Below are 20514 nucleotides of genomic sequence, written 5' to 3' on the forward strand. Positions count from 1 at the left end.
CTGGTTAGCGACCGATTGGTAGCACGCTGGAGTAGCCAACTTCCACAGTGCAATCGCCACATGCTTCTCCAGCGACAGGGCAGCTCATTCTTGTATCCACAGGGTGGGGGTGAGCTCCTCACAGAGTCCCACGAACGTGGCTTTCCTCATTCAAAAGTTCTGCAGCCACTGCTCGTCATCCCAGACGGGCATCACAATGTGATCCCGCCACTCAGTGCTTGTTTCCTGAGCCCAAAAGTGGCATTCCACAGTGTTCAGCACCTCCGTGAATGCCACAAGCAATCTTGTGTCCTAGCTAGTATGCGTGGCAAGATCAATGTCGCACTCCTCTTGCCTTCGTAATTTAAGGAATAACTCCACTGCCATTCGTGACAAGCAGCATACGGGTCAGCAGCTCGGGATCCATCCCTGCAGCCCCAAAGAGGCAGGGCAGGGCACACAGTACATAAACCGCTGAAAGATGGCGCCAAATGCGGACCGAAGCACAGGGATTGCTGGGATTCAAAGCAATGCACCACGGGGCATTGGGACAGCACCCAGGAAGCCCCGTTCCCCTTCTGCCTTCCCACAGGTCTTAGCAGCAAAAGAGAAAGAGGTACTCTGTGGGATAGCTGCCCAGAGTACATCGCTCGAAATAGCGCCGCAAGCGTGAACACGCTATTGCGCAGACAGCTGTCAGTGTGAACACACAACAGCGGTTTTCCTTTGGCACGCGCTGAGCGGCGCTGTAACTTTGCAAGTGTAGATGTGCCCTAAGAGTAAATAGTTGGCAAATCCAGCAGAGACCGAGGCCTGGTCTACACTAGGAAATTAGGTCAGTATAAGTACAAAAATCCACCCCCCCAGTGATTCTCCTGTTGACCTAGCTACTACATCGCACGGGGGTGGAATACCTAAACAGAGGGGTGGGGCGAGCTGCACCTAGGGTGACCAGACAGCAAGTGTGAAAAATCGGGACGGGAGTGGGGTATAATAGGAGCCTATATAAGAAAAAGGCCAAAATATTGGGACTGTCCCTATAAAATCACGACATCTGGCCACCCTAGCTGCCCCACTGCACTGTTTTAAGTGTGGACAAGCCCTGAGTGAACAAAGAGACTCTGCTACCTTCACATCCTAGCAGTAAACCCTGCCAAAACACACTGATAGCACAAATTGCTACTGCTAAGCTATATCTCATGCATGGGTAAAGAACTTCAAACCTGTAAAGCTGACATAAGGGCCACATTCAGATTAAACAAAAATAAAATTTTCATAACTACTTCACGTGAGAGTTCATACTTAAGAATTCGTTAAAGGAATAGACTTCAGTTATTTTCACCATCTACCATAAAGACCATTTTGTAAAACAACACAGGCTTCTAAATAAATAGCTGTTAAGAGGAGTAAAACACATTTAATAAGTTTCCACTAAATTATGGAAGGGCATGCTTTCTTTACATGTGTCTACTTAACAATTAGTTATGAGCAGAGTTCTTTCACCCAAGCCATGAATCATAGTAAAAGAGCAGATTATTAAAATGAATGGGAACTAACACGTGATACGTCTTACAGTGTGAGCAATTACATATAGTGCACCCTCAGTTCTAGTTTATCACTGTAGTGTAGTTGCATCATTGTCCTAAAGAATTTTTCCTATATCTCAGGCCTTTCTTTCTTTCTCATATCGTGTTTTGATAAAGAACTCAGGTAATTCCTAGATCTTTTTCCCCAACAGTAATTATATGAAAAGCAGCATATCAGGTGTGCAAAACTGCTCATGCAGCAGATTTATCTGTAATTTAAAACTAATATCAGAATAATTGCCCCATGACACAAATCTTAAGTACATTCTGTAAATACTGGAATTAGAATTGTACTGGACTGTACGGTCCAGAAAGTGGTAAGAATCATTTATGAAATGCAGCGTTTTCATCCTGATATTAACACAATGGTGTTATACCAATAAAATAAAAACCAGCAGGATCTTATTAAAGGGGAAAAGGCAAAATACCACATTTATTGTGAATACAGAAAGAATCATAGTAAGCAGTTAGTTATAGCTATAACATTCCATTCAATCTCATATTTATTCACACATTCATTCATATACACACAGGTTCTGCAAGGTTATCATCATAGTTACCAGCCTTAGAGTTGCTCATGCCAAGCCATTGGCCAGGTGGCCTGGACATGAGGAGGGAGCAGGGCCTTGTCAGATGCTCATCTGATGCTCCTGGAAGTTGGTTTGCAGAATCAGACCCCAAAGTTCTCACTTTCTAGAGTCCATTTTGATAGGAATTTTTTCCTATGCCAGTCTATGGGAATTGCTTCATCATGCTGTTGCTGAATCAATCAGCAGATAGCACATTCCTGACAGCTCCATGCTAAAGAACCATGTTTCACAGTTAAAGCCTCACGTTTTTAACTGAAACACACCACAAAATAAAATGAAAAACAAAAAAAAATCTCACCCCAAACCAGTGGCATCTATCCTGTGGGATCAAAATTTGAGAGTGGCACTGTGACCCCGTACGCAAGCACCCACAGCAGGCAGCCAGGCCCGACCTGTGGGACAGGAGCCGCCACTGCAGCGCAAGTGTGGAGTGGGTTCACTCTGCAACCCCCCTCCAGTGCCCCCAAACCCTGAGAACAGGACCTGGCAACCTATTCCCCAAGGGATAAAACAAAGACACCACCACATTTCTCAAAAGTAAAACAAAATATTATATTTGAAAAAAAAACTTCACAAGCTCAATTCATAGTACCCCAAAAATGTTAAATCTAGCTCATATGAACCTTCTGATAAGTATTTTATAGATTTACTGGTTATTTGGATGGGCACACATTTTAAGACCAGCTGTTAAAACTAACAAGAGATTACCTACAATACACCTAGAAACACACACGTGTGTTTGGTAAAAATCTTCGGTTTACAGTTTAAATTCTCAGCTGTCAGAACCTGAGTTTAGGTTCTTGAACTAACATTCATTTGGTCATGTGGCATGTACATTTTTATTCCTGGTTATCTTTTTAAGTGTGTAGCATAGTAAAGCTCTCAAATATATGGGATAAGCAATGTGACCAGTTTACAGCATGCTGAAAAGTCAACGATCCCAATTTCATATCTTGAGTACTGAAACCCATCACTGATATTACAGTGACAGTTCTTTTCACTTTAAGTGTTCCCCATTTCTTTAAAAAAAAGGGGGGGGGGAGCTAGAAGTGGCTTTGAGTTACAGACACTTGCAGTGCTTTACAACAGCGGTGTAAGGTCACATGGAAACACCACAGCCTTACACTAGGAGCCATGAACGTACCTCTCCTCTACACTTGGAAAGCTACCATAGTTCATAACTGATTATAGCTTGGAGATATAATCCTTTCTAAACTGAGACCAAGCATGGAAAGTTTCAGAAAAAAGACTAACAAAAGCCATGATGTAATCCTAACAAAAGCAATTGGTTCCAAGTACTTATAGCAAGTATTATGTTTTGGACATTTAAATAACATATTTCATAATGAAATGTCCAGTGACATATTGGTTCTAGAAAACTGTTCAGTGAAGAAGCTAATACCGATGAGAAAATGACTAACAATTTTAGTGTATTTTAATTAGTAAAAAAAAGTTCATACAAAGATAAAATTCATATAAGATGACATTGTTTGCATAAGTTTGTAAGTATTTACAGCTGTGATACGAGACAGATTTACAAATTCAGACCACATTGTAAGGTTTAGTATGAAGATACGCTAAATCTCTGGAGGCTTGTGTCTCACCAGTGAAAAACATTTCACTTGGATTTACATCAGATGCTTATGGTTTATGTACCATAACTTTTTTGGGAGGTTTTATACTGAGAATTAAGTTTAAAATTTACTATGTACATTCGACTCCTAGTGTTTACAATTACCTGCATCAGCTACTCTCTCCAGTTTTCTCAAAACAAGGAAGTCATGTTCCTCTGGGTGTTCTCTTCCCTTAATTTAACACATGCAGTTCTACCTATGTCACCAAGGGGAGGTTTGTAGAGAGTGCTAGTTCCGTAGCAGCACTAGCCAAGACTGGACATGAGTTCAATAATCTCTTCATTCCCATATTACTATGGTTTAGGAATGTGAATAAGTTACCTCACCTCTGCAAGGCAGAGGTCAGAATTAAGCTATGCTATGGTTGCTAATATAGGACCTGTTCTGCAGTCCTTATTCAGGCAAAACTTCAACTGCTTTCTTTAGAACTTCTGCATGAGAAAAGAAAGATATAAGCACTAAATAAATATTCAGGATCAAACAGTAAGGAGGCTTGTCTACCTGACAGGAAGGAGAGAAATGTGGTACACCACTCAGTGGTTTCTGAGAGATCTGTAGGTTCACCCCATAGAAAGCAACAATCTTCAGAATAGGGGGAAAAAAGGGGACAAGGACTAACAAGTGGCTCTGATTCTGTGGAGCATGTAAGGACATGAATGAACAGTTTCACTTATTTGAACTCAAGTGCTTAAATACTCTGCTGAATCAGGGCCATAAAAACAGCTCAGTTTTTTCCAATACGATATGTAGAGCCCTATGCAGATATAAATTTTGTATCTGCATCTGATCCGCAAACATGGTCTGCAGATATGAAGTGGATATCTGCAGATTTGCAGGGCTCTAACTATACAGGAAATACACCAAGTCATTATCTGAGGTTGTTACAGCACTACTGCACAGATTCTTGACTAGATCTAGAAGAACCAGATCTGGTGGAAAGGGTGCACACATGGAAAGAGAGACAAAAGAAAGGGAGAACAGATGAGTAAAAATAACCATACCTATGACTGCATAAAAAGGGACAGACTTAGGCATTTATCTATTAATAAAACATACAATTAGCGTAGATGCCATAAAACAGCTTGTTAACTTATTTGTTATATTGCATTTAAAATATGATTCCGTACAAAACCGGTCAGAAATGCACAAGATTTAAAGAGACTACACATCGGCATTGATTGAGGAAGCAATCGGTTTCACATTAGGAAGTTGATAATTTTGAAGATAAATATTTAAAAATCATTTCTCTTTCAATATACTAAGTAGCTTCCACATAAAGTTAGAGCGATACTATATCTGTGTGTTCCAATTCATAACTTTATCGTAGTCCTGAATTCTTTGTTTTATGTGAGAAAGTTTGTTCTTTAGATAGTCACAACGTTCCTTTTTCTCCAGAAATGTAGGATCCTGCAAGAAAGATACAAGCAAATGAACAACTCATATTAATACAATCTATCTTTCAGTTTTCTCCAAGAACAATCAATAATGCAGTTGGCTGAGGACAGCACATATGCATATGGATACATGCCCTCCGAACACATGCTGTTCTTTCCTGAACATAATTTCTTCTACCTGCCCTTTTCCTGCTTTCTTGGTGGATGGAAAAGGGGCTGTGGTTTTGACGTATTTTAGCCATTTAGTAAAGTAATGCAATTTTATTTGTTGTGCTGCCCTGTTTCAGTTATGTATTTGTGTTCTGATGGTTTGTATCTGGTGATCTTTAACAAACAAACAAACAAAATGAATGTACAAAACAAATGACAAAACAGACTAATATGAACCGTCAATTTGCATTGAATAAAAAACCAAAAAGGTACAAATCAGGAGATTATATTGCCAAGATTTTACTGGAATGCAAGTAATTACACACACCCCTACCTAACCTACTTAATAGCAATAAAGTAGAACCCCTTCTGGATTCCAGCAATAGTTATTCTGCAACTAATATATAGTCCACCCCTCCACCCCCCCAAAAAAGAGTTGATTAAAAAGAAAATGAGAGACTTCCTTTCAAGATTAAGCATATGTACCTTGTTGTTTTTATCACTTACAAGGAATGTTGGCTTTTTGTTGCATGTGTGGATGGAAAATGGATTGGTTCCAAAAAAATAACTGAACAATGTTAGCAAGCCTTCTCAAGGCAAGACATTAATATATGGGACCTACCGTCAAATAGAAAAACATTGTAGCCTAAGAACATCAACGGTTTCTTTTGAAATCTAGTTTATATATTTAGAGCTATCACAAGATGCAACCAACATGAAATTGTAATGAGTTGGACAACAAACTTTACCTACTTTCTCAAGTCTCCAGCATTTTATGCGACAGGTACACTGAACATTGTAACATGCAAAGGCTGGGCATACCCTTAACTAATAGATTGTGCCTGCTGTTCAAGCTGCTTTTGTCTACTTACATCAGTGGTGGGCAACCTGCGTCCAGTCAGGGTAATCCGCTGGCGGGCCACGAGACAGTGTTTACGTTGACCATCCACCGGCACAGCCGCCCGCAGCTCCCAATGGCCGTGAACTGGGAGCTGCGGGCGGCTGTGCCTGTGGACCGTCAATGTAAACACTGTCTCACGGCCCGCCAGCAGAGTGGTTGCCCACTACTGACTTACATCCTCTTAACCACCCATTGGATTATCATTGCAAACCAGCAGCATAGCCAGGACGGGACACTTGGGCGGGCCCCAACTTCAAGTGGGTGGGCAACAACAGGGGATGGGGGAAGGAAGACATGAGGGTTTGGGGCCGCCTCATCCCCACCTCCAGCCGGCCTTGCGGGGGGCGATGGACGCTCTGGCCAGGGGCCTGAGCCCTAGGTGTGCACTCAGCTCCAGGAGGAGATGGCGTTCTCCAGTGGTAACAGTTCCCATCTACACTGCCCCAAACTGGGCCTGGCTCCCCCAACGGCAGGCCTACCCTTTTGGAGGGTTCCTCTGCTGCTGGTGGGCTGCCTGCTCACTCACCTGCCCTCCTCCCACTGGCAGATTAGCCACTGGGCCAAGGGGGTGTGCCCAGGTGGGGCTCAAAAAAACGGGAGCTCCCGTGACCCTACCCACTCTGCCCCCCCGCAGTGTTCCTGCCAGGAAGTGGGACTGGGGTGCTGGGGCTGGGCCTGGATGCTAAGTGGGTGGGCCATGGCCCACCATGCCCCTGCTGCAAACTAGTATTAAAATGTAAAGCTGAAAATACTCACATTCTTCTTCTTTTTGTATTCTTGCAGAACTTTTGAAATTCTGTCATGTTCCTATTAAAACAAAATGGTGAAGCATTTTAAAAACCTTATGTTTGTTGTTAGTGTTCTCCCATAAGTTCTACCCAGACTTGTCAAATGTGTGAACTGAGATATACCTTAGTTTTTGTTTTCATTGAAAACCTTAGTTTGAATTTGTCAACACTAACAACTAAAGTTAGTCAAAACTTTCAATTAAGATGGAAACTAATTGAAAACAACTAAAATAGAAACGGATGAAAATACGGGTCAAAGCTAGTTATGAAGTGTTTCACTATTTCTGTAATATGAAGATAATAGGTTTTCAGGAGATCAAGTCCATCCTGTTTGTTCATCTTTAGCATTATCAGGTCTCTCTCTTCCCATAGGCAGTCTAGCTGTTTAAGATTGTGCTCAATTCTCGAAAACAAATTAGTTTGGTTTTGCGATTAATTTTTTTAAAAACACACGCATCTAATTAGCTACTTACCAGCATGTTTCCAGGGTGAAGAGACAGCTTGCTCACCAATACATCCAAATCATCAAATTTTTTTAGGACCACCTGAACTTCAGCAGAGAGCTCTTTATATTCAGCAAACTGATCGTTAAACACAGCTTTATAGCGATCTCGCTCATCGTCTGTCTGAATTGCTGGGTATTTCCTATAAGAAAAACGATTATTAGTGCTGGAGTTTTGACTTTCCAAAAAAGCTGTAAATGTGGCTTTTTGAGCACATGCAAACTTCAGCAGGTTATACGCAAGACTTTGAAATCTGAGTTAAGTGTTATGCAAATTAACATTATTTGAAACATGTCCTTATGGAACTATGGAGTTTTATTAGCTTGCAAAGACTATTACTTTTTGTGAATTTTACTCATTTCTAAATTTCCTTTGCTAAGGTTTGATTCTGATTTTGTCAGTCAGACTGTTTAACAAGTATTGCAGGTTCCAGAAAAGTTCAAAGAAATGCCTGTACATTTATTCTCTCAGTTATTTTTGTATCACTGTATGTCCTTTCCTCATCCCCTTGGTTAATATTCTGTTAGATATTTTAATTATTTAATCTATTACAAAATTTTGATTTTTTAAATTATGCATTTATATTAAATATGTACATGCTACGTCCACAGGCCATCATTCTCTTATTTAAAATTCATGTCTAAGAAATTGGAGACCAACAGAGTATGAAGTATGAAAAAGTGGTTAGATACTAAAATAAGCCAATAGAAAAAATACCACCTCTTTGATGAAACAAACAATGGAAAATTACAAAAACACTCACGCTAAGTAGTCTGGCATCACTATAGGCTTAGGAATGTACCCTGATGGTATGTGGCCATTAAGTAGTTCAGGTTTCATTTCCACCGATTTAAATTGCCTGTAATTGACCTCTCTTGGTCTGTCTTCACTTTCATACTAATTTTAGAAGTAAAAATGATAAACATAAAAAACACAAAATAATTGTTAGTGTGGAGTTAAAGTTGCAGGTATTAAACAGTTTCCTATGCCTTCCTGAATGCAACTGTAATATTAGAGACAAAAACAAAGCATGAGTTAGAAAACTGGTAAATGTAAAGTGGGTGAATATCTTTTATTGGACCAACCCACCTTGCCTCTCTAATATACTGTGACCAACATGGTTACACCACCACGGGATATAGAAACATAAAGTGAGATTTCTCACACAACACAACCACCTTAAATCTGCCCCAGTAGTGACACCAGTTCCTTAATACAGCATTCCTCTGGGGGCTTGGGAATACTGTATTAGTCTTGTGTGACTTGAATGAAGTACTGGAAAGTTTAAGGTAGTCCCCGAAGGTATTACTAGACTAATTGTGATTGTGCAACAAGAAAACTATGAAGAAAGGTAGCTCAGTGGATCTAATTTAATCTCTGTCAATCAGCAAAAATTTTTCCCCATTCCCTGAGGGTCCTGCTGGAGTGTAGGAATAAGAATCCTTATTTGGTGTTGTGGTGGGCACAGAGAAAAGGGTAGTTTCTGTTAGGCAGGAGAAAGTCACTGTGAAGTTCCCAGTTTTTATGGGGGAAGAGTTAAGGTTATGTGGGAAGTATTGCCTTGGGAGCATCAGTACCATTGGAGCCCCTGCACAAGAAGTGCTGTGGGCACTGGTGTCTAAAGCAGAGCTTCTTTGGGCATAAGCATCTGCCTCAGTGCAAAAAGCATTTTGACTGCACCAAGAGATACTGCCTTTGCTGACGCACAGTTAGAGGCGTGTCTCCAAAATGATACTGTGGGCTTTGGGGCTTCTCCGGAGAGATTCAGGAGCCCTTGATTAGATTACTGAGCACACACAGTTACCCAAAATCACTGGCTTCTCTTCTTTGGGCACACAAGAGGGGAAAATCCAGAAGTCTCAGTGTGGAGCTATCTGAAGTATAAGCTTAAATTCAGACATGCTGGAGAATAGCAGAGTTTCTCTCATTGTCTCCTTATTCAACCACTTGCTCAGAGGCTCTGCCTCGTCTGAGGAAAGACCGCTCAATATCCTTGACTTTAAATTCCCAAGATTCCAACACTTGGCAAAGCTTCGCTGATGACTACACAAGGCATTTGGTGGTAAAACTGCCCCACTCTTACTAAACTGCTTTAGTTTAAACTGCTAAACTAGGGGTTTGAGCAGAGAAGGCACAGTAGTCTTGGTTAACTCTGGTTTCAGCCTGAAGGATTTACCCTTCAAAGTGCTCCGGGTTAGCCTTTTCTCTCTGGGGTGCCTCAATAACGGTTTGGAGGCACTTCCCACACCTTTTTGCTCATCAGATGACATGTGCAGATATATCCTGCATATCATGGTTGCAGGGGTCCCTAGCTATTTTGGTGCCATACACAGCCCCCTTGGGGTGGGGGCTGTGTGGGGCCCCAGGCCTCCGTGGGGGGCGGGCTGGCCACTTCCTGCGGGAAGTGGAGCGACCCTGCTCCGCTCCCCTGGCTCCCAGCCGCGTGGCCAGCAAGAGCTGGGGGGCGGTTCCCTCCTCCCCACAAGTCTGGCCCTCGGGCCAAAAAGTTTGTCCACCCCCTTCCTACAACATGGCCAAGATGTGAAGACACCGAACTTTCTTTCTTCCTCACAGTCATACTTGCCAAAACACCAAGGGGGAGGAGAATGGGTCAAGTCTTGACCTGTCAAGGGAGGCACCAGAACAACAAGAGAAATGTGTGCCAAGAAGTACTGAACCCAAGCATATTCAAAAAGTAACAGACCAAGCACCGATACAAATGGTCTTAAGTCTGCTGAAAACAAGAAACTGACACACACACAAAAAGGCAACACAGGTGCACCAAAACACTTGAGGCAAAGAATTACAATTTAGAGCTCTGAACCAGATCCAGCTGGAAAACAAGGCTGAAACCAAGTAAGGCCACTTGATGAGCATCACTAAGCTCTAGAGGAGAGCTGCTCATTCCTGCAGGGAGTTCCTTTGTTTACCATGGTCAAGGAAGTTAACCACAATATTCAGAAGGCAATGGGGGTATTGCTTGAGTTCTACCTGACCACGACTTCCCTCAGGACCAGAAAAGGTTGAGAAATGGCGTTCCACCGGTCTTGTGTTAAGGAGCTAAGACTTAATGCGAGAATCTGACACAGAGATTAACCTATTCTGGTCAGCACTTTGGAAAACTTTACCTCTTTCCATCCTATAATATCATCAGTCAGAAAATTAGGAGAGAATAAATTTGATTCTTACCATCCTTTTTGGTAGAAAAGATTGTGTTTTCATCTAAAAAAAAGGAGACAGTTTATTGCTTAACAAAGGTTTGAATCACGCATGTATTCTGCAAAAGCACAAACCTTTAATATCCTAAACCCCATAAAAGTCATAGAACATAGGGTATTTGTGATCAATTAATGTTTAAATATGAGTAAATGTATTTTTTCAGGAAAGCTGCGTGTGGCAGTATGGTGTCATTAGTTTTAAAGAAAATTTTCAAGAGAGAAGCCAGTAATTCAAAAAATATTTTAACAATTTAGACCAGTTTATTTGGAGCATCTTATAAGAAGATTCCAGGATTGTCACTCTGCAGCCCAGGATGTCTGCTGAGTCACTGAGAAGTGATAGAAACGCTTGCAAGAACGGCTGACAGGTTGTTTTTTTTTGTTCATCGCCAGGTTGAACCATCACTGAGATTCAGTTTGTTACCATCCAGTTTAGTTCTGAGCCATTTTTGGCATTTATTTAAAAACAACACCACACACAAAACTTTAAGAATTACACCCGTGGGACAGCACAGGCTTTCAGTTACTACTTTTAGATAAGATACTTCAATCTCCTCCCGACCATTTTTGTTACTCTCTTATATTTCGTCCGATATTAACCCATGAACTCTTTGGGGGCAGTAATCATTCTTTTTTTAAAATCTGTTTTGGGAAATAACTCAACCCTCAACAATTTTCCATCATACTCAGCTCAGTCAAACCAACCACTATAAAAATAATCTATTTAGAAATATTTTCAAGTAAATAGAGTAGAAGAATGTTGGATGGTGGGTGGGAATAATTTGATCATTTTATATATAAACTTCAGTAAAACTTATTTTTTCAGATTTTTATAATATAAAATTAATCTTCTAACAAGAATATTGTGAGAATGATACAGCTACTCATTTAATTTAAAATTAGGACACGTCATGAGTAAAACTGTGTCTTTTAAGGAGAATTTTACAAAGGAAAGATTAAAGTTTGAAATTAGAAAGTGGAGGAAATCCACTGTTCTTCCTCTCTAGTGAGAGAAGGAAAATCAAAAACTGAATCCTATTTAGGTGTGGCTCAAGTATATCCTCTGAATTTTGTGGAATGTGATATTTTAGTGATTTTTATAAGTTTGAATAAAAGGTGAGTTTCAATTTGATCATTTTTGCACAACCTACTTGGAATGATTTAGCTGATAGATAAAGCAAAAATAAAACAAATTTTCTGTTATCATCCACCAGATAGGAGATTAAGCAATTAATAATGAAGGATGTTCCTAATATGTTGCGAATCCAATTGCAAAATAGTTGAAACAGAGCACAAGTGATCCTGCAGTCTTATATTTAGAGCCCCTACAACATAATTTGTATTGAACTCTATCAAAGTTACAGCATGATGCTTTATAGCAGATATATTTTATTTCAGTGGATTTTTTTTCCTTTTAAGCCTTAAGCCACTCCACCTATGCCCAATATTGCTAAAATAACTAGATATCAAGAATTATGATTTTTTTTTTAATACAAGAGCTACAAGGCATACAAACAGTGTAAATATGCTAATGAGAAAGGGCCTGCAGGAACAGACCTGAAAACTGATTTAGAATTTAAGGACTAATGCATTAAAGTTTTTTTTGTTTCACACACGATATCCAGACCGTAGGAAACCAGTAAAAAGCAGCACTCAGTTATCTAGCTTTCTGTATTTAAAAAACTGCCAACCTTTCTTACTCTAAATATCAGAGAAACATCATTACATCATGACAGGTTTCAGAGTAGCAGCCGTGTTAGTCTGTATCCGCAAAAAGAAAAGGAGGACTTGTGGCACCTTAGAGACTAACAAATTTATCTGAGCATAAGCTTTCGTGAGCTACAGCTCACTTCATCACTCACATCCGATGAAGTGAGCTGTAGCTCACAAAAGCTTATGCTCAAATAAATTTGTTAGTCTCTAAGGCGCCACAAGTCCTCCTTTTCTTTTTATCATTACATAAGTGACAAATACTTAGGCTTGGCTTTGGCTTCTCAGATCCAAGAACACAGTGTTGAATTAGTAGTGTGAGGAAAGCTGAAAATGCATAGATATGTCAGGAGTGGTGGTCTGGTATTTTGCACACTTCACAAAATCAGTTTCTAATATCCTTAGAGTAGCTCTGACAAACTTCTAAATTGAAAGTTCTGTCCTCAAAGGCTCATTTGCTTTAAGGCCTTCTACTAAGTGTTAAAGTAAGGGAAGAATATAGTATAAACTGACTATCTTTTGTTCAGAGGAGAGTATGTACTAAGAAGCAGTTGACCAGCTGACTTAGGGAAAGTACTTCAATATTTTCCATGTGACTGCATGACCCAAGGTCTGCTGAAATCAATGGAAAGACTACCATTGACTTCAATGGATGCTGGATCAGGTGCTTTGCTAGTGCCTTTCTGTGACCACCCCTGTATTCAAACCCTACACACTACTGTAATAATTGTGCAAAATATGCCTTGTTAAAAATTTATAACACAATCATCAATATTCTTATGTAAAGTATGTATGAAATACGTATTAAGAGTTATTAACAAACTGAAATTATGCCAACAATGTGTTTACAAGACAACTCTAGGGCAGGGGTTCTCAAACTGGGGGTCTTCACCCCTCAGGGGGGTCGCAAAGTGGTTACATGCAGGTTGCAAGTTATCAGCTCCTTGGGGCGGACAGCTCCCAGCCCCCATTACATTTATCTCCCCCTCCCCCATTTTTAACATATAAGCAGGGATCACACTCAGAGGCTTGCCGTGTGAAAGGGGTCACCAGTACAAAAAGTTTGAAAACCACTGCTGTAGGGTAACTGGTTTCTCAAAGAAAGGACAAGGTGACACCTCCAGCCAAGTGTCATTAAAGTTGATCAGCAATCTGGCAAAGAACAAGGTCAGGCACAGAGCGACTTGCATTTTGGCAAACAACAGCAAGGAACTTCTTTCACTTCACATCTCCTTTCTCACAGCTAGAATGAACTTTATCTAGGGGTAAACCTCAGGAAAATGCATTTCAAAGGATTACTGAACTACAGAAGTGAGAGGCAAACACACCCTAATCTCTCTCTCACCGAAGAAGACAAAAGGAACCACCCCTTTGAATTGGGGGGGCTGGGGGGAGAGGGTGTGACCTAGAATTTGGTCAGCCATGTTGCTAGAAACATGGTAAAGACTACTTTGAACCAAGTCTAGCTTGTTAAATTTCAGCTACTAGGAAGCATTTTATCTTTATTTCTCTTGTAACTATTTCTGACTTTAATACCTTATACTCACTTCTCTTTGTAGTAAAATAAACTTGTTTTATTATTCATCTAAACTAATTCAGTGCTGTGTTTAAACTGAACCGTTCGGTAACTCCGGTTAAAGTAGCTAACTGTTCAATGTTGACTCTTTACAGGGGCAATGGACCTTTACTATCTGAAAATTCAGGACTGGAAATGTATTGGGGTCACCTGCAAATAATAACTAAGGCCAGAGTGTGACTGGATGCTGCTGACATGCTGCTGGGGTCTGAGCTGATGGACCAGAGCTGCAGCTACACAGACACACTCAGGGTGTGACCTGCAGGCTGTTTGCGAGTTGCTCTAGCTGAGAACTACAGCAGCAAAGCATTGTGAGGCACCCAAGATTACAGAGCAGTCAGTGCTTCATTTGTGCCAGGGCGGCTCGCTGCATCTCTAGGTTTGGCAGTACATAGCCCTGGCACCTCCGGGGTTGCTGCATCGTTATGAAAGTAAAAAAAAAAAAAAAAAAAATTGCTTGGGTCCCAGCACCTCTTTCATTACAAATTAAGCACTGAGGGCAGGCAGTGACACAACCCCTCTCTGGTCTGGAATGCACCTCGCAATGTGACATTTTCCTTTAGGGAGCTCAGAATATTACAAAAGTGGATAAATATTCCTGTTGTATAGTTGGGAAAACTAGTACCAAGATGACTTGCCTAACGTAACAGTTAGCCCAAGGCACAATGATAACTGGAACCCAATGTTTACTACTTAATCCCACCTTGCAACGTGCACGCTAAACACACACAAGAAAATTGATGCAATCAGTTTGATCTGATAGTTTTTGACTTACCTCTTGTTCCATTAGTTCTCTATGCCTCCTTGCTCCTTCATGTCTCCATAGCTTTAGGCAAACGACTGTACTAATAAGATAGACAATCACTGTGACAAACAAAAAGATCATTGCTGCTGTCTGTCCCCCTTCTATGCGGCAAAATGATGCATTCATTGGTGTTTTAAATAATTGGTAATAGCAGAGTCCACCTCGGTTAGCATCATTCACATAGACTATCGCAGCAGCCATATACAGAATGAATAATGCAACATTAATTCCAAATTCAGTTAAAGGCCACCAATTCGAGTCCAGAAGAATAGTTCGATAGTACATTGACATGCCAAGCACTAGAAGCGCTATGGTCACTAACCAAGCCAAGCCTGCTACAACAAGTATAAAAGGGGTTTTGGGGCCACTATAGTAATAGCCTCCATATATACTGTTTGCTGTAAAACCATACGGCTGTGAGTATCCAAACATGTTGTACCATTCGTTATCTTTGTGTATATAGGCCGTGACACAAGCAAAGACAGCTGCACCTAAAAGCAGCTCTACGACACACAGAATTCTGAGTAAACCTGCCCATGATTTCATGTAGGAGTATCTCAGATTATAAGCTTCCACTTTCTCACTGTAAGTTAGAGCCATTTGAGTATGTCGTTCTAGGGAGGAATAAAGATCTTGGGTAAGCATGGCTTCAGCTTCTTTGCGTGAATTATAGCTTCCACCTGACCCTCCATATGGGTCTTTATAAGAACTAGCAGCTGACTTGTGGCTTTGCTGTACTGGAGACGCTGGTGGAGAACACTCAACTCCACCAGAAGTGTATTTTATATCTGATGCTGGCTTATCCAATTCTGGATTATTTCTTCTCCCTTTGAAGAAGTTCTTCCAAGAGTCTGGAATGAACCGCCTGACTGGTTTGAGATCAGAGGGTTCTTCTTGATCACTTGGGTAAAATTCAGGGCCGAGAGGTGGTTGCAGTGGGAGAGGCGGTGCTGGCAAGGCATCCACACTCAGTAGCAGTTCAGCATTTTGTGAACTTTGAGGCAGACTTGCTGTATCTTCTAAAAAAGAGGAATCCACATATACTTCATCATATTGTGTAGCTCTGCCATGCTGCCTCGATCTGTGCTGCGACAACGCACTTCTGGAAGACATTTGTGATTCGATCTCCTGTTCTAGGAACACCTAGATAATTGTATGAATATTTATAAATTATCCCCTTCCCACTTCATTTGCGGTTCCTACAAACATCATTGAACAAATTGTTAAATACCAACAACGGTCTCAGCACTGAACAAGCCAAAAATAAAAACTATTCCTCGACAGACTTACAACCCCACCAAAACTGGTGCATTCTTCAAAGAAAGGCCAACACTTAAAAAAAAAAACAAAAAAACCAAAACCCATTCCACCTGGAAACAACCATGCTTCATATCTTATTCTCTGGCGTTACAGCGAAGGTAACGCAGAGAAACCAACAATGACCGCAGCAGCCATTTCACGTTGACAATGCAAGGTCTAAGAGTGAAGGGTGGGGAATTGTTTAATTGCCTATAAACTAAACTCCAGGGATTTTATACCGAGCCCGTCCCAATCAAGTGACGCGGAGAAACGCACGGAGCACTTGTCTGGCCGCTGTTTCACCGAGTCCCAGGAGCAGGGGGTCTTGGGCCCCGATTCTGCAACGGGATCTGCAGAGAGCCGGGTCCCGACACCCTCTGCCCCTGCACAGCCCTTGTCCTCCTCGCCTCTCCCCCCGGCCAGACAAAGGGCCGCCCCGCTCACCGCGAGCCTCCGCGTCCCGCCAGCGACTTCTCAGCTCCGCGCACGGCCCCGCCGCACAACGCCCAGCCGCGGTGGGGTGCGGTGGGGTGGGGCCGGGCCGCTCCGCGCAGGACGGCGCTGCGCTGGGATCCGCGCTCGCCTGGGTCGCTCCCGCCCCTCGAGTCAGGCGACCGCCCGTCCCCTCCAGCCCCGCCCCGGGAACTCACCTGCCGGCCCCGCCTCCAGCCCGGGCCTCGCGGGCACCTACGCCCTGCTCGGCCTGGCCCGTCCATGCGCCACTTGCCCTGGGGGCAGACACGTTAAGTTACGCTGAACGGCAGCGCTCTGCTCCCCCGCCTGCCGGGCTGCCTCTGCAGCGAGAAACCTACGGACCCGTCCTCACGCCAGCCTCGGGCAGTAAATCCCAACTGCGATGGGGCGGGTGAGGCTAGGGAACCTGCCTGAGCCGTGCTTTACCCTGGGCTGCAAACTAAAGTAAAACTATTTCCCCTTGTTTATTTCCCCTTCGACTGTTCTTGTAAAGTGCTGGAAATGGCCCACCTTGATTATCACTACAAAAGGTCCCCCCTCTCTTCCCCCGCTGGTAATAGCTCACTTTTCCTGATCACTCTTGCTTGTAACAGTCAGTACAGTAACACCCATTGTTTTGTGTTCTCTGTGTATATAAAATCTCCCTGCTATATTTTCCACTGTATGCAGCTGATGAAGTGAGCTGTAGCTCACGAAAGCTTATGCTCTAATAAATTTGTTAATCTCTAAGGTGCCCCAAATACTTCTTTTCTTTCAACTAAACCAAGCTCCTTTGCGTAGCAGCGACGGGAAAGATGCTGACGGCTATGTAAAGGGGTAGGATGGGGCATGCCTTGGGAGCAGGGCAGAGCGGAGAGTGAAGCTTGCGTGGCCAATAACCGCTACTGCATTGAGCTACAACAACCTTCAAGGTACCACTGAGCAAAACCTAAGCACTAATTGCTAGTATCTCATTCCCCTGTCCCTAGCAACATACTGGAGTACTAATGATGTAATCAACTACTGCATTCATGTTCATTAGGAGACTAACAAAAAGATAGATTTCAGAGTAACAGCTATGTTAGTCTGTATTCGCAAAAAGAAAAGAGTACTTATGGCACCTTAAAGACTAACCAATTTATTTAAGCTCACTTCAGCGGATGCATACTGTGGAAAGTGGAGATCTTTTTATACACACAAAGCATGAAAAAATACCTCCCCCTACCCCCACTCTCCTGCTAGTAATAGCTTATCTAAAGTGATCACTCTCTTTACAATGTGTATGATAATCAAGTTGGGCCATTTCCAGCACAAATCCAGGGTTTAACAAGAACTTGGGGGGGGGGGGGGGAGTAGGAAAAAACAAGGGGAAATAGGCTTAAATAGAGAGTGGGAGTGGCTAAGTCATTATGCAAGGTATCCTAAGTTGAATTGAAATTCATTTGCAACAGTCTCTCGCTGGAGGCTGGATTTGAAGTTTTTTTGTTGTAATATCACAACTTTCATGTCTGTAATCGCATGACCAGAAAGATTGAAGTGTTCTCCAACTGATTTATGAACATTATAATTCTGGGCATCTGATTTGTGTTCATTTATTCTTTTACGTAGAGACTGTCCAGTTTGACCAATGTACATGGCAGAGGGGCATTGCTGGCACATGATGGCATATATCACATTGGTGGATGTGCAGGTGAATGAGCCTCTGATAGTGTGGCTGATGTTATTAGGCCCTGTGATGGTGTCCCCTGAATAGATATGTGGGCACAGTTGGCAACGGGCTTTGTTGCAAGGATAGGTTCCTGGGTTAGTGGTTCTGTTGTGTGGTAGGTGATACGTATTTGCTTCAGGTTGGGGGGCTGTCTGTAGGCAAGGACTGGGCTGTCTCCCAAGATTTGAGAGAGTGTTGGGTCATCCTTCAGGATAGGTTGTAGATCCTTAATAATGCGTTGGAGGGGTTTTAGTTGGGGGCTAAAGGTGACAGCTAGTGGTGTTCTGTTATGTTCTTTGTTAGGCTTGTCCTGTAGTAGGTGACTTTTGGGAACTCTTCGGGCTCTATCAATCTGTTTCTTCACTTCCGCAGGTGGGTATTGTAGTTGTAAGAATGCTTGATAGAGATCTTGTAGGTGTTTGTCTCTGTCTGAGGGGTTGGAGCAAATGCAGTTGTATCGCAGAGCGTGGCTGTAGACGATGGATCGTGTGGTGTGGTCAGGGTGAAAGCTGGAGGCATGTAGGTAGGAATAGCGGTCAGTAGGTTTCCGGTATAAGGTGGTGTTTATGTGACCATCGTTTATTAGCACTGTAGTGTCCAGGAAGTGGATCTCTTGTGTGGACTGGACCAGGCTGAGGTTGATGGTGGGATGGAAATTGTTGAAATCATGGTGGAATTCCTCAAGGGCTTCTTTTCCATGGGTCCAGATGATGAAGATGTCATCAATATAGCGCAAACAGAGTAGGGGCCTTAGGGGATGAGAGCCGAGGAAGCGTTGTTCTAAGTCAGCCATAAAAATGTTGGCATATTGTGGGGCCATGTGGGTACCCCTAGCAGTGCCGCTGATTTGAAGGTATACATTGTCCCCAAATGTAAAATAGTTATGAGTAAGGACAAAGTCAAAGTTCAGCCACCAGGTTAGCCGTGACATTATCGGGGATAGTGTTCTTGACGGCTTGTAGTCCATCTGTGTGTGGAATGTTGGTATAGAGGGCTTTTACATCCATAGTGGCCAGGATGGTGTTATCAGGAAGATCACCGATGGACTGTAGTTTCCTCAGGAAGTCAGTGGTGTCTCGAAGGTAGCTGGGAGTGCTGGTAGCATAGGGCCTGAGGAGGGAGTCTACATAGCCAGACAATCCTGCTGTCAGGGTGCCAATGCCTGAGATGATGGGGCGCCCACGATTTCCAGGTTTATGGATCTTGGGTAGTAGATAGAATATCCCAGGTCAGGGTTTCAGGGGTGTGTCTGTGCGGATTTGATCTTATGCTTTTTCACGGAGTTTCTTGAGCCAACACTCTCACAAATCTTGGGAGACAGGCCAGTCCTTGCCTACAGACAGCCCCCCAACCTGAAGCAAATACTCACCAGCAACCACATACCACACAACAGAACCACTAACCCAGGAACCTATCCTTGCAACAAAGCCCATTGCCAACTGTGCCCACATATCTATTCAGGGGACATCATCACAGGGCCTAATAACATCAGCCACACTATCAGAGGCTCATTCACCTGCACATCCACCCATGTGATATATGCCATCATGTGCCAGCAATGCCCCTCTGCCATGTACATTGGTCAAACTGGACAGTCTCTACATAAAAGAATAAATGGACACAAATCAGACGTCAAGAATTATAACATTCATAAATCAGTCGGAGAACACTTCAATCTCTCTGGTCACGCGATTACAGACATGAAAGTTGCGATATTACAACAAAAAAACTTCAAATCCAGACTCCAGCGAGAGACTGTTGAATTGAATTCATTTGCAAATTGGATACAATTAACTTAGGCTTGAATAGAGACTGGGAGTGGCTAAGTCATTATGCAAGGTAACCTATTTCCCCTTGTTTTTTCCTAACCCCCTCAGACGTTCTTGTTAAATCCTGGATTTGTGCTGGAAATGGCCCACCTTGATTATCATACACATTGTAAGGAGAGTGATCACTTTAGATAAGCTATTACCAGCAGGACAGTGGGGTGGGGGGAGGTATTTTTTCATGCTTTGTGTGTATAAAAACATCTTCTACACTTTCCACAGTATGCATCTGATGAAGTGAGCTGTAGCTCACAAAAGCTTATGCTCAAATATATTGGTTAGTCTCTAAGGTGCCACAAGTACTCCTTTTCTTTTTCTGAATTTAGATGTCATTTAGAGGAAAAAATGTCTTCAGGATAAACTATTAATTTCCTAAAGAATACAAAGCACTTAA

General features: G+C 42.4%; 1 protein-coding gene across 1 annotated transcript; it reads right to left on the reverse strand.

Moving 5' to 3' along the window:
* Positions 1 to 1997: 1997 nt before the first annotated feature.
* On the reverse strand, positions 1998 to 16746 carry MARVELD2 (MARVEL domain containing 2). Its single transcript, XM_074952774.1, has 7 exons — positions 16578 to 16746; positions 14805 to 15977; positions 10715 to 10747; positions 8289 to 8422; positions 7496 to 7667; positions 6991 to 7041; positions 1998 to 5196 (listed from the first exon to the last, which is right to left on the reverse strand). Exons 2-7 carry the CDS (start codon positions 15945 to 15947, stop codon positions 5080 to 5082), a joined length of 1650 nt encoding a protein of 549 aa, XP_074808875.1. The 5' UTR covers positions 15948 to 15977; positions 16578 to 16746; the 3' UTR covers positions 1998 to 5079.
* Between the last annotated feature and the right edge of the window lie 3768 nt (positions 16747 to 20514).

This window comes from Natator depressus, chromosome 5 (genome assembly GCF_965152275.1).
Source record: "Natator depressus isolate rNatDep1 chromosome 5, rNatDep2.hap1, whole genome shotgun sequence".
In the NCBI taxonomy this organism is placed as follows: Eukaryota; Metazoa; Chordata; order Testudines; family Cheloniidae; genus Natator; species Natator depressus.

Coding starts and splice junctions, on each gene's coding strand:
- MARVELD2 (XM_074952774.1), bottom strand. CDS start 15,947: ATGTCTTCCAGAAGTGCGTTGTCGCAGCACAGATCGAGGCAGCATGGC. Junction 10,748..14,804: donor GAGAACTAATGGAACAAGAG/GTAAGTCAAAAA, acceptor CCTTTTTTTTAG/ATGAAAACACAATCTTTTCT. Junction 7,668..8,288: donor GTGATGCCAGACTACTTAGC/GTGAGTGTTTTT, acceptor TTTTTCTTATAG/GAAATACCCAGCAATTCAGA.